A 13,196-nucleotide genomic window follows, 5' to 3' on the forward strand; every position below is an offset into this window, starting at 1 on the left:
TGGAACTGCCCGCCAGCCTTTCCCTACATCACATCAACATTTTGCAGGATGCCCTGCAGGCTGTAATACTCCCCATCCCCATTCTCCATTATCCTCCCAAAAACCACCCACTGTATGCAAAACGCATGGGTGGGACAGGAGCATAAAGTATAGACGACGACGCCTACGGTCTTGGATATATGCGATATATACACATACACATACACACTCAGAAACACACGAACACACGTAACAATGGGTTGTTGCCACTGTGTGTATTCATTAAATTTGTATAAACAAATACAGTGGGCATAAATTTCGAGCAGCCAGTATCATCCAGTTGGAGTTGAAGTTGGGAAATGGGAACGTCTTGGGCGGCAAGGATATCTACGCCACATTATTCTTTTGCTACCTGCATCCACACACAACTACAAATGTATATCTGTGTTTGTTTTCATGTGTGTGCTACTGTGTGTGTGTTTGTGTGTGTATATGTGTGGTCTAAAATAAGCAAAAATGGTAGCCTGAAAAAACAAGTAACAGTTTTACTCGACAAACAATGAAAACAACGAGCAGTCGAGGAAAAGAGAGCGAATAAAAACAACAACAACAAATCAGCACTTTACCTTATGTTTGTTGATTTTGTTCGTTATTTTATTTCGCTTCACGTTTCCCATGCTCCCTTTTCCCCCTTGGAAAAAACCCCCCGCAAGCCCCCTTATTTTTCGGAGCACTAACAAGACACAAAATTTACAATTTTAAATTGTGAGCAAGTGAATTACGGATGCATAGATACACATGTATCTCTACGACGGAGGAAGCTCACCTGGCCAACGGACACGCCACGGCGAGCAACGTACAGATGTTTTAGCACCGCCAGCGCTTGGCCGAAAAACTTGCCAAGCGAATGGCTGCCTCTAATGGACACTTCCGCCCACCCGCCCATCACCACCCCCTTTTCGCGGTGACAGGATCCCAAGGGACCCCCAAAAGAGGGGAGGGGCTAACAGGAATTGGGGAGGCAAGACCAGCGAACTACAACGAAAACTTATCGATGTTGCACTTGCGAGGGTGCAAGCTTAGAAGACGCCACTCTCCCCAAAAGTTTGCAACTTGCTAAGATTATAAAAACGGCGTTAAAAGCTGAAAGCCAAGATCTGTAAGATACAGGGCACTTTTAAAATGAGTGCTGCTACTCCAAAATTTATATTCATTAAATACCTTTACTCCAGAAGAGAAAATTCAATAAATTTATATATAATTTTAGTGAAACTATAACATTTTAAAACCATAAAGAAAAAAGTTTTATGTACTCATAAAATTGAATTCTAAATCAATTTGTATGTAATATACAACACGAATTTATCAACGCAGTATTACAATTTCATTAAGTGGAAATATAATACAATCTATATAAAATACTGTTTTGATCTTGATTTATTTAAATTGATTAATAATCGTTGTGTAACTACTTACACTCATCCAGCAACCCTTTAGGTTTATTCACTGGCCCACACATTTCGTTAAGTCGCCACTTTCTGCAGACTCGTTACCCTCGTAATTGAGTCCTCCCACCTGATTTCGCCTGCAGCTTATCCACCCATTTCAGTGGCCTCTGGCCGAGTAATCGATAACATCTACAATCTTATCTTATCTCCCCGGGGCTGTCCACACCCACAGCTGTCACCTTCTGTTAAATTGTCCAATTGTCGCCCAGTTAGGCTCTGTCGACCTGCCTGTTTATTCATTACATTAAATCACCGCCCGGTAAACCTCCTTTCGTCCTTTCCTCGTCCTTTCGGGCGCCTGTGCAAAGGCAATTAAATGTAATTAAACGTAAGATTAACTCTAATTATAATAAATTAAATGCGACGTCGTTTTGGATGAAGAGCCGACTCAAACGGGCCAAGGCAAATATCAAAAATGCAATTAAACATTAACAATTTGTTTCGCTGCAAAAAGAGATCATGAATGAAACAAAGCGACGGAGATAAAACGTTCGACCCGAACAAAAAAAAAAAAACAAAACAAAAAGTGAAATCCGCGCTGATTAAGGCCCTGGTTAAAGCTGGCATTCCCATGGCCTGAATCAGTATCCGATACCGAATCAGAATCAGAATCCGAATCCGAATCAGTAACCAGAGCCGCTGCTGGCCAGACCAATTCCATTTGCATAATCAATGCATATTTGGATGCGGCCATAAATTAACAAATAGAATTTAATTGCATACTTTTGGGGGCGACGGCGGCGCCGCGGACACAAATTAATAATTCATTAATGCGCATTAATTGTTACGCTGCAACAACAGCAATAACACCAACAACAGCAGAAACTGAAGGTTGCAACTGCCGCAGAAAATTGAAAATAAATGCATATGCTATATTGGCCATTGGATATATCCCTTTCCCACACGATCGAACGAACAGGCTCTATAATCGCCTCAATGCTGGCAAATTAATTGCGGCCTTTGTTTAATCAGACTAAAATAGCGCATTTATGCCAGCTTCGTTTATATTTATTGCGATTTTATTTCGAAGTGCATCATTCTCATTCCCGCCAGTCCTTTGCCACCCTGCCTTTCGGCCATTTAAATTGCTACCTTTGTTGAGTGCTGCGGTCAACGAGCCGTTGCTGTTTTTGTTGCTTCTGTAGCTTTTGTTGCCGCCGCCGTGCACATGACATGCATTTATTAAAAGCCGCACACAAAAAGAAGTCCACCGCCGAAGAATCAGCTCCAGCCGCAGCTGAAACATATGGAACATGGAGGGAGGGGGTGGTGAATGGGGAAAAAGGGGGTGGTCGAAATAATCGTGGGAAAATAAATATTGTATAGTCCGCTTTTGTGCGAGTTCTGGGAGTCCTGCTTTCGTCTTCGTGTCGGCCAGATTGTTATAATTGTGTAATTGTGACACACACGCAAATTATGGCCGTTCGCTTTAACCAGCCGCTAATGGAATTGTGATGGACAGGTGCCGGCCAACACAATGGCGCTCTTCCACAGTGAGACGCCATAAAGAAATAAAGGATGTTCATTCTTTTTTAATAAAACCAACACAACAGCTTTTTCTAGTTTGTACGTAATTATTTGATATAAAACGGTGAGGAAGAATCAATAATCAACTTGTTTAAGATTTGTTTAAATTGATTTTATGCATGATATATACATGTAAACCTTCTCAAATAAATTATAACCATTATTATAATTATTTTAATTTAAAGCATGGCCATTAAGAAATTATATGACAAACAGTATTTTTCTGTTAATTTATCTAATATGGTAAATAACTGTATTTCTCTAGCTGCATTTTTACCAAGTTTCTTGTATAAATTAGAGTCTACATACTTTTTCTTCAACGAGGTTTTGTGTGCAACTTTATTATATATTTCATTGTTTCAGGCAATAAAGAAAATCTTTGCCCGAAGCCTTTTAATTTAAGCCTTGTTTCTGTCTAAGTGAAATGGTGAGACGACTGTGGATAAACAACTTTTAAAACAGGCAGTCCACTTAAGAGCACTGAGCAACTCAGCAGCACAAACTCACCAGAAGCAAGGTGCTGGAACTGAACAGAGCGAGAGGGAAAACGCCAAAGGGGGAACCCCCGGGGCAAGGGGGATTCCCGAGATCCATTGACAGGATGCCCGGACTGCTGGCATGCAGTCAGCGGCCGGGAAAAGCGGCCCAGGCTACTGCGTTCCGTGAATTCAATCAATTTTAATGCAATTTAAATTGCATTCTCCTGTGAAAACACACAATGCACCGCCGTCTACACACACACACTCTTACACACTTACACATTCACATACACGCGTGTGCGAGACGACCGCAATGCACCCACGCAGACAGAAAGAGAAAGGAATAGAGCAATAGAGGAGAGAAAGTGAGAGAAGGAGTGAGGCAGACGTGTGTGCGCACATTATGCTGCCAGCGGAAAGGAGGCATCGCCTTGCGTTAATTGGTGGTCATGCTCCTGGCCGTGCAAAGGATACGGATGGCCAGGACCTATCCACATGCAATCCTCCTGGCAGGCAAGCCCGCAACTGCCGCCGTCTTCGTGTGCGGCCGACGTTTATATTGTTTTAAATGCCACGCATTCATCGTTTGCCCCTTGTCGCGTCGACTGGACAGAATACAGAATACGGAATACGGAAACACTACTATGAATGCGGAGAGTAGTTTCCCGAGATTGAGAAGGAAAATACACAGCTTATGACACATTATTAAAAGAATAAAAAATAGTAATTAATGTTGAAAAGAAATATTAATGTACATAATAAGCAATAAAATATCAAATGTATTTATTTGTACTTACTTTAATATTACTAAAAATTCTTCTTTACACTTTGATGATTTGTTTCATCGCAAATATGTTTAAGGGTATCCGAAGTAAGGAAAATATATTATATTTCTAATTTTATAATATATTACTCTGGTATTACAAACCTATTAACTCTGTACGGTTATAGAAAGAGTATCGATTTGAGCCAGGGCAAGATAACTGTTGCATATCCAAAGGCGTAGGAACCCGACATGCAATTATACGAAGCCACGGACATTGTCAGCGCCCGTTCGCCAGCCACTCGGATCGCATTGCATCGCATTGCATATCGGACTACAATCATTCAATTTTCAACTGGCACTTAATCAAATACTTCGCCCGGCTAACCATCGCCGATTGTTTGCATTGGCGAGCCGACCGAAACGGCTTCGAATCTGTATCTGAATGGCCACGGTAATCAAAACCGAAATCAGAGCCCTAGATTCGCACGCTGGGGTTGTTAACGAAGTTACTGGAATTTCCAGCATTAAGGAATAAGCAAAACGCAGTCAATTTGGTGAATTTCATAAAGATAATTAAGTTAACCTAGAGTTGTAAGGGCATTTAATATATTATGAAAGTATAAATTGACGTGAAAATTATATATATGTATACTTTACAACCAATAGTAATATTATAAAAATAATGTCACACTCATGAAGTGTAGCAAAACTAAATGAATTCATATATAATTTTAAATAAAAAAAAAAATTTTCAAAGTGTTTTTTTGAATTAAATAAATTTAATTTTCAAGATTTTAAAGAGGCTTACAGCCTTGTCTAAAATAATAAACGTATATTATATATTTAAGCCAGACAGCCCGCAAACGCTAAACCATGGCAAACATGCGTGCAAGTGAAAGATAATCAATAGCACTTCCCTTCAATTGATTTAGATATTTATACGGCCATATAGATTCTCGCATTTCTGTGCAGCCGCCGCATTGTTGTGTTGAATTTTTTATGAGCTATTGCAAACCGCGAACGGGCATTATGCAAGTGAGTTGCTCATTATCGCATTTGGTTTGGTTTGTCTCTGGCATTTGAATGCTTTTTCAGAAATCCCTTTTTAATGTTTGCGCAATCCCTTTTAATGCGCACAATTAATTCCGTTATGCTTTGTCGCCTTTGACACGCCTCCCTCCCCCCGCTCATGCACCGCCCCTTTTATTCGCCACGCCCCTTACGCCGTCACTCGTGTAACAATTTGCCAAAATGTCGGGGCTTAGAGCATTATTCGCAATGGGTTAGGCTAACGTCGCTTGAAAATCCTCGCATTGCATAATTATGAACGACTCACATCGGCTTTCGTTTTGCGGGAAATTTTCCAATTTTCCATGCAGCCAAACGTAATTAAAATTATTCTATTTTCACACAAACACCATGGCACACACATGAACGGAGATAGTGATTCAGGAAAACATTGGAAATTAATTTCCATCTAAGCCAGGACCTCCGCTCGGCGTCGAAAAACCATCAACAAATTGTCAGGCTTTTCATTTATTTGCTGATTTTATTTGCCATTTTAGACGGAACGACGCGACAAAATGTTCGTGCCCATGTTTACACCAAAATGTGTCAAAAAATTTGTTGCAAATTTTATTTTGCTATTTATGGGTTAAATACGGTCGAAGATTAATCAAATGTATTTTTGGTGATATTTTTAAAAATGTTTTATCGAGTATGAAGTATAGATGGATGAAGTAAACAAACTATATTTAATATCAGTTTTATTAATCCAAAAATAAACTTACTATATGAAACATAGTACATTTCGATCTTAAGTCTTTTATCCGCGGAAAAAATGCTGCAAAGGCACCCACGCAATAATCATTACATTGTGTCTGTCCGGGTCTTCATTTATTTATTATTCTATCTTCTTTTTTATTCGACGTACTTTATTTAAATATGTGCATAACTTTTGGGCAGATGCACCCCAAGCACCTGCAGCATCCTTGAAAAAAAAAAAACACACACACAAAAAATAAGGAAGACCGAAATATATATATGTATGTATAAAAAAGATGCCAACGTACAAAAGCATTTTTTCGTACTGTGCTCTCCGCTTCTGACTGCATATTTCATAGCAAAACAAGAAGGAAAACTGCTAGAAAAAAACCAAAAAAGGCGGAGCAAAAAAAAAAGAAAATGCTAAACAAAGAAAATAAAAGCAAGCGGCAAGCTATACAAAAAATGGGCGCAAGGCAAAACTAAAAGCCAAAAGAAAAATGCCGCGCTTTTGGCCGAGAGTAGAGTGCCGAGGTCAGGGGTCACGGTGGGGTTCGGCTCGCATTATTTTGTATTACAGCGTCCCCCGAACATTCACCACTAGTGGCTGCAACGACCGGACCCCCAGCTCAGCTTGTATTGCAATTTTTCAATTTCAAAAACAATTTTGCTCTGCCAACATACGTGTGGTCAAAGATAAGCTCTGTAAATATATATAACAAAACAACCAAAATGAATACGAGGGGATGTAGAAAAATAAAGGAAAAAAAAAGGGAAAAAACAGCAGAGCCCGCTATAAAAACCAAAAACCGGCAGCCAAACCAAAGCTAACCGCAGCTCAAGCAGCTATTGCAGCAGCTCAAAACTGGCCAAAAAGCCAGAAAGGCGGTCAGCAGAAAAAAGCCCCAGTCGAAATACCAAAAAATAAAAATGCTATATGGCGGCTGTGTGGCGTGGGCGAGTGTCAGCTTGCCGCACAGCGGGAAATTGCACAAAAATGAATTGTGTTGTGCAGCATTTAGTGCTGAAATATAAGTGACCTGCTGGGCGGGACATTCGAAGGGGGGGGACTACGATTTCAGGGGGGTGGGCATACAAAAAGGGGGCTTCTGGACAACTGCTAGGCTTCCTCAGCTTTGTTGCCGGAATGATTGAATTTTCGATGCATCTGCAATCCAAGTCTAGTTGCAACATAAGTTCATATTTAGGAGGACTCTTAAAATCGATTCATAAATAATTTATCACAAACCTATTAGTAGTACTTAACTAAATTTCATTTGCATACTTTTTTCCAATTTATTTATTTAATAACGTACCAATTTATACCCAGATACCAGTTACAATTAAAAACTGCAAAGCCTACAGCAACCGAATATTATGAATAATTCTCCCAAATTAACATTGCGTGTTATTGAAAACATTTTAAATTATTTAAGCCTTACAAATTTAGCCATCAATTAATTTCACCTATTATAAACTAAGCTCATATTAACATGCGGACTTAGCTTATAAAAAAATATCCAGTGCCAGCTATTTTCTAAATAGACAACAAGTTGTTTTTCGCACAGATCATGAGACCGAAATCCAATGCAGCAGCAAGAAGCGATAACAATTACTGCAGTGGCAGATGTGGCAGCTGTTGATGTTGCCACTGGAGTTGCCGATGTTGCTGACGATGCTGATGTTGTTGATGATGCTCCTGCTGACTCCCTTGACCGCATGCAGAGAGCAGCTTGCCAGGTTCTCAAGTCCATTAATGTTCCGTTTTGTGGTTAGCGCAATGCGTCGGAGTTATCACGACCAGGTGATGAGGAATACAGCAATCTGGAACTGAAACCGTATCTTTGCACTTAACTCATTCATAACTCCTTTCTTTTGATATTGCGTGTTGGGTTTTATAATTGACAAAAGCTAGAAAGTGGCATTGCTTGTAAAAAAGATTAAGTAATATTTCCTTGTTTCTCCCTTATAAGCTAAATCTAGTACCTTTCCACAAACAAGTAGACTTAAAGCAATCTCCTGTGCACTCAATTCAAAATAAAACCAGTCTTGATTAATTTCGAGCTGCTCTTCAAATGAAAGCCCTTTTTTTGCGAGGGCGCAACAAATGTTCTGAGCCGTCGGTGAGTAAGTGCATCAGCCAATGGCGGAAATCGAATTCATTTGGGGCTTTTCGTTGCCGTCCTGCGGCAACAGTGCGTATGTGCAATGTGGCTTTGCGAGCGCCAAATCGCAATGAAAGCGCCAAGCAAATTGACAAAAGCAGGGCGGCAGTCATCGCCCAAAGGCACTCAGCGGTTGTGGCAGGAGCAATAACACAAAACCGCAAATCCCTAAGCCGCTATAACATTTCTCAAACGCTGCCAGGCTCCCTACTTTTGGCCAGCGGGGGAAAGGGGGTTTTTGAGGCGGGAGAGGGGGCTAAAAGTGCAGCCAATCGGGGCATCGAAACCGGCGTAAGCCGCTAACAGAAAGCAGCTGCAACTGCAACTGCAGCCGGGTAAAAGCCAGCCAAGCCAAGCGGAGCATAGCGAAGGCAAACAAAAGCTTAGCGGGCATAAAAACAAAATGCCAAATGCGAAATGCGCCTCAGCGAGTCCACAGATCCGCAGGGCCACAAACTCACAAACTTATAGCGAAATCCAAGTCCAATCCAAGCCAAAAGCAAATCAAGGCAAATGCAACACTCAATTGCCATTATCGACGACGCTAAGGCAACTCCTCGAAGGGCTGCCAGAAACAGAAACAGAAATGAAAATACCCCCAATGAAAATGTAACTGCTTTCAGCCCAAAGATCTTCGACGATTGCCGGCTTTCCCTGCCTGGATTTTTATATTAAAAACCGCTTAATGGAGTGCAACTTATTGCATGTGCACTGAAAAGAGACAGAAGCGATTCGCCAACTGCAGCGAACTGCGCAGAAATCCAATAAAAATTAAATGAAAACGCCAATGAAATCTGCCTTCGGACCACCGACAATAAAAATTCGAAAAGCCCAGCATTCTTGGTCAGAAAAATATTACAATTTTATTAGGCTTTTACAAGAGAATGGAAAAGCTTTTAAAATCAACTGCTGACTTTATATTAAAAGTAACATGCTAGTTATATTTATTTTTTTCCATTAGGTATTTAATACTGCATTTTCTGCCTTTCAAATATCACTTAAGTTTCCAAAGCGGCTTTTCAAATTTACCTGGCTATAAAGTAAACCATAATCTGTTGATCAAATCCTCGGCCAATGGCCCACACCCACACACACACATTCATGCAGAGGTTGGCATCAAGTATGCAGCACATACACGCTTACTTGTAACGCATGATGTGGCAAGTGGGGCAACATCATCACATGTGGCACAGGTAGCACCGCATAAGTGAGTTAAGCAGCAAGAAGCTGGCGTTTTTTTTTTAGCTGTTCTTTAATTTGAAAAAATTGTCAAGCATCAAAATACTTTTAGAGCTCTGCTCAGCCCGAAGGCGCTGGAAAAGCGGTAGCTGAAGACCAAGTTACTTGGCCAAGTTACTTGTCAGCGGCAACGGCGTGCGGTGCGTGCGAATAAATCAAATAAATTATGGGAAAAACCAAGGTAAAGTGTGAGAAATGGTTGCCGCATCCCCTTGGCCTATTCATATGCTTATGTTGTAACCAAAAATAAAGAATGGGAAAAAGGAAAACACCGATGGAAAACCAGACTAAAAGAGTGAAAATTTCTGTTGGCAGCCGCTGCAACTGGAGGAACAAAAAAAGGAGTAACGCCGACCATAAAAAGTAGCAGCAACATCATAATCAACAGCAAAAAAATATTAATGGAGTTTTCATGTTTATAATGTCATTAGCTCACAAATGCTGCGGATGCTGTGGAGGAGCTTATGCTCCACTCCTCTCGTTACTGTTGCACATGTGCCGTGATTCTCTGCCACATATTTTCTGTGATTTTTTTCACTCCTCCTCCTGCTCCTTGTGCTCCTTTCCGTGCCACCTCCTTGGGCCGCTCATCCTTTAAGCGCGCACACAGAGACAGCCGTAAACATGCAGCACACACACACATAGACACATCTATAAATGTGCGAACACTAATGTGCACATTATGTTGGGGCCATTATGCCGGGGTCTCCGGCTCCTCGAAAAGCCAAGGGGCCCGGTTGCCTCGAAAAGGGGCGCCGACTGCCCACCAGACCGTGAACAATGAGTTGCCGTTTGCCAGTTGGTAGTTGGTGGTTGGTGGCGCTGCCAGTTAGCAAGTAAAAACCCTTTAACTCATTTGTTTTGCTTAGCGCAGTGGTGGTGGCAAACCAAGGGGTGGGGGAATGCCAAGAGGGGGCGTTACTTGCCTGTGTAAAACAGGGGGCGTGTGAAATACCGTTTAGCTGGATGTTATGGGGCAAGATCTACACACATCCCCAAACCAGATTGCCTTTTTTATAAGCTGGAAGTTAAATATTTTTTTATGTCTATAATAAAATTAAGAATTTGGTAAGCCAAATCATATTAATTAACATGTATTTTAGTTCTTTGTCGACTTTGTTATATTGTACGTTTTAATTTAAAATTCTTACATTTATAAATACAGAACATCTTGTCCACAATCGAATTAGTAACTATAAGCATTCCTTGAATTAATCTGCTGCGATTCGAAAATCGGTCATCGATGGTCGGTGTACAGATATATCTACTTGATCCCGCTGCCGACCTTCAAAGAATTTAAGTCCCGCGAAGTGCTCAATATCCCGAACGTCGGCTAAAAACGACCGCAGATCCATTTCCTTGTCGACCTCAGCGTTGGGAACCACAAATCCTTCAATTAGGGGTTCCGCGTCCTCGAAATAATGTTCTCTTATGATAATTTTAAAAAAGTGAGTTGGCACTGCAACCGTATTCATGCCCATTACGTGATGACGAATGGACCAGTTGCGAAAGGTGATTCTTTGTGGCATAAATAAGGGACCGGTGTACACATACACAGAACCCCATTTCAGGGCCAGCTCCCTAACATAGTTTTCCAAACGTAGCCATATATGATTCTTGAGACCACGATTAATGGGCACAATACTTGGAAATTTGTAGGCCTCCATGAACTTTTCCATATCGCATTTATAGTTTTGAGGGGAAACCAAATGACCTCCAACCCAACTACTGTTCCTGAAGTCCCTCATATTCGCACTAAACAATGGATCTATCGTCCTATCTATTGTATAAATATCTGGCTTATGTAACGTCTTAAGATCTCTAGTCAATAAGCAGTCGTCTTTCACGTGCTCACACACCCAGTGGGCAATTCGGTTTCTCCGATCGTAGGAAAGTACATAATTCTTATAGACATGTATTTCATCCATTCCCGGAAAGCCATACTTCATAATACCAGCTACATGGGCTATTTCCTCTTGTTGGTCGCCTTCTTGACCTGAGGAAAAGGTCATGAACAAAAACTTAAACAACTTTTAGTCACAATCTTTAATGCCTCGTTTTTAAATTCGACTCACTGCTCTATACGCTTTTGTCCGACTCCACAGTGCGAATTGTTCAAATAAAGATTCTCCACTACCACTCCCTTGATTTTCGTATGCTCGTCTACTGTTAAAGCCAGTTTTATCTGTCACTTCAGTTTGGGTAGTTGAATTGGAATCCTCTTTTGAACATCCGAGGAGAGCTAACTAAAATAGAGGTCTGTTTTTTTAAATTTTATTATTCAGAATACAACTTACGGCATTAAAGATATGTTGGCGGCATTCGTAAACATATGGATTGTCAACCATGGTAGCTTTAATTTTTCTGTATGACATATGTTGTTGGGTCAGAGCACCGATTATAAAACCCGATGTTGCAGTTACAACACATAACGTGGCTACTACATACGATGTCATTATTTAAATTTTGTTATGAAATGTGTTGGGTCAATTAGTAGGATATACATTTTACAATTTTAAGATCGAAATAGAATACTTTTTTAATGATTTTATTCGAGAATTTATTATATTCGATTGTTAATTTTTAGGGAAATTAAAGAAAGTGTCTCATAGTTGACAGTATAAGCAAATATATAATAACTGACTTTTAGATTTTAGAGGTTTTTTTGAGACCACCAATTACTAATTTTAAAGCCCAATCTAGACTTCGACAAACTAGTTCGTTATTCATTTAAAGGCCTTGACTTTCTTTGGCTAAGCATACTTGTATTCAGCTCTCATAAATAGTATGAGTAATGTGAACTTAATGACCTGACACATATATCGTATGTAAGCAGTGAGAATGTGTAATGTATTTAAAAGTTTTTCCCACACACATCGAAGGCGTCTTCATGGAGAATCTAAAGAAAGATGTCGGTCTTAAGAAAATTGAAGGGAATTTTGTGCTAATTCATGACAGAATCTGCTTCACAAACACACCCACCAAAATACCCAAAAACACCCCATTGACACCCACAACAAAAGCTAGAATTTTCCGCTCCCTTTCGCGACGTTTTTCTACTTTATAATGATAACATTTTCATGTTTTACAATGTTGTAATGCCTGGATATGGGTCCCCAAAGCGGCATCCTGCTCCATGTTTTTATGACGTCATTTAGGGGTTAATGTGTGTGTGTGTGTGTTTGTGTTTGGGTGTGCGCGTCATGGTTGATTCATTAATTTTGATAACTTTTCAAAACTATTAACAGCAACAATCTTTCCATAGAGACATTGAGATTTTCGACTCGTGGTCCCCGAGTTTTCGTTGTCAATTAACATTTCGGCGAAAGGAGGCGGCGCACGAATGCATTATTAAAGAACTCAATCAGCCTTGGCCGGAAACGGAAGTGAATTTCAAGTTTTTATCCCTACACTTCCCCAGGGGTAAACTTTTTGGGAAGTGGAGAGAAGACGGGGAAGTGCACGTTTACATCCGCGTTTAGTTCGCCTTTGTTTGAGGCCAGGAAAGTTAGCGCATTTCATTTATTCATGCCTCCTTGACCAGGCCCACTCTTTCCATTTGTTGCGCTTCCCCGTATTTTCTTTTCCCTCGAAGGAAACAGGAAGAGGCAGCATGTCGCGTCCTGTGCTAAATGTAATTTTCCGTTGTTAAATCCTGTTTTTCAAAACTTCTTTCCAAAGTGCAAAGGAAGTCAACTCGAGCAGACAACGAGCAAAACGTAACAAAACGAAGAAGTAAAAAAAACAAAGGAAAACCAAGAAATATCAG

General features: G+C 40.5%; 1 protein-coding gene across 2 annotated transcripts; it reads right to left on the minus strand.

Annotated features, from left to right (window-relative positions):
- Positions 1 to 10,533: 10,533 nt before the first annotated feature.
- Positions 10,534 to 12,023, minus strand: LOC108091888 (endonuclease G, mitochondrial). Of its 2 annotated transcripts, none has more exons than XM_017191272.1 (3): positions 11,725 to 12,023; positions 11,503 to 11,673; positions 10,534 to 11,448 (listed from the first exon to the last, which is right to left on the minus strand). In XM_017191272.1, exons 1-3 carry the CDS (start codon positions 11,881 to 11,883, stop codon positions 10,639 to 10,641), a joined length of 1,140 nt encoding a protein of 379 aa, XP_017046761.1. In that variant the 5' UTR covers positions 11,884 to 12,023; the 3' UTR covers positions 10,534 to 10,638. The 2 variants fall into 2 exon arrangements, with proteins under 2 accessions (XP_017046761.1, XP_017046762.1); XM_017191273.1 differs by having other exon boundaries at positions 11,293 to 11,423.
- Positions 12,024 to 13,196: the final 1,173 nt, after the last annotated feature.

Source organism: Drosophila ficusphila, unplaced genomic scaffold (genome assembly GCF_018152265.1).
Source record: "Drosophila ficusphila isolate 14025-0441.05 unplaced genomic scaffold, ASM1815226v1 contig_791, whole genome shotgun sequence".
NCBI classification, from domain to species: Eukaryota; Metazoa; Arthropoda; class Insecta; order Diptera; family Drosophilidae; genus Drosophila; species Drosophila ficusphila.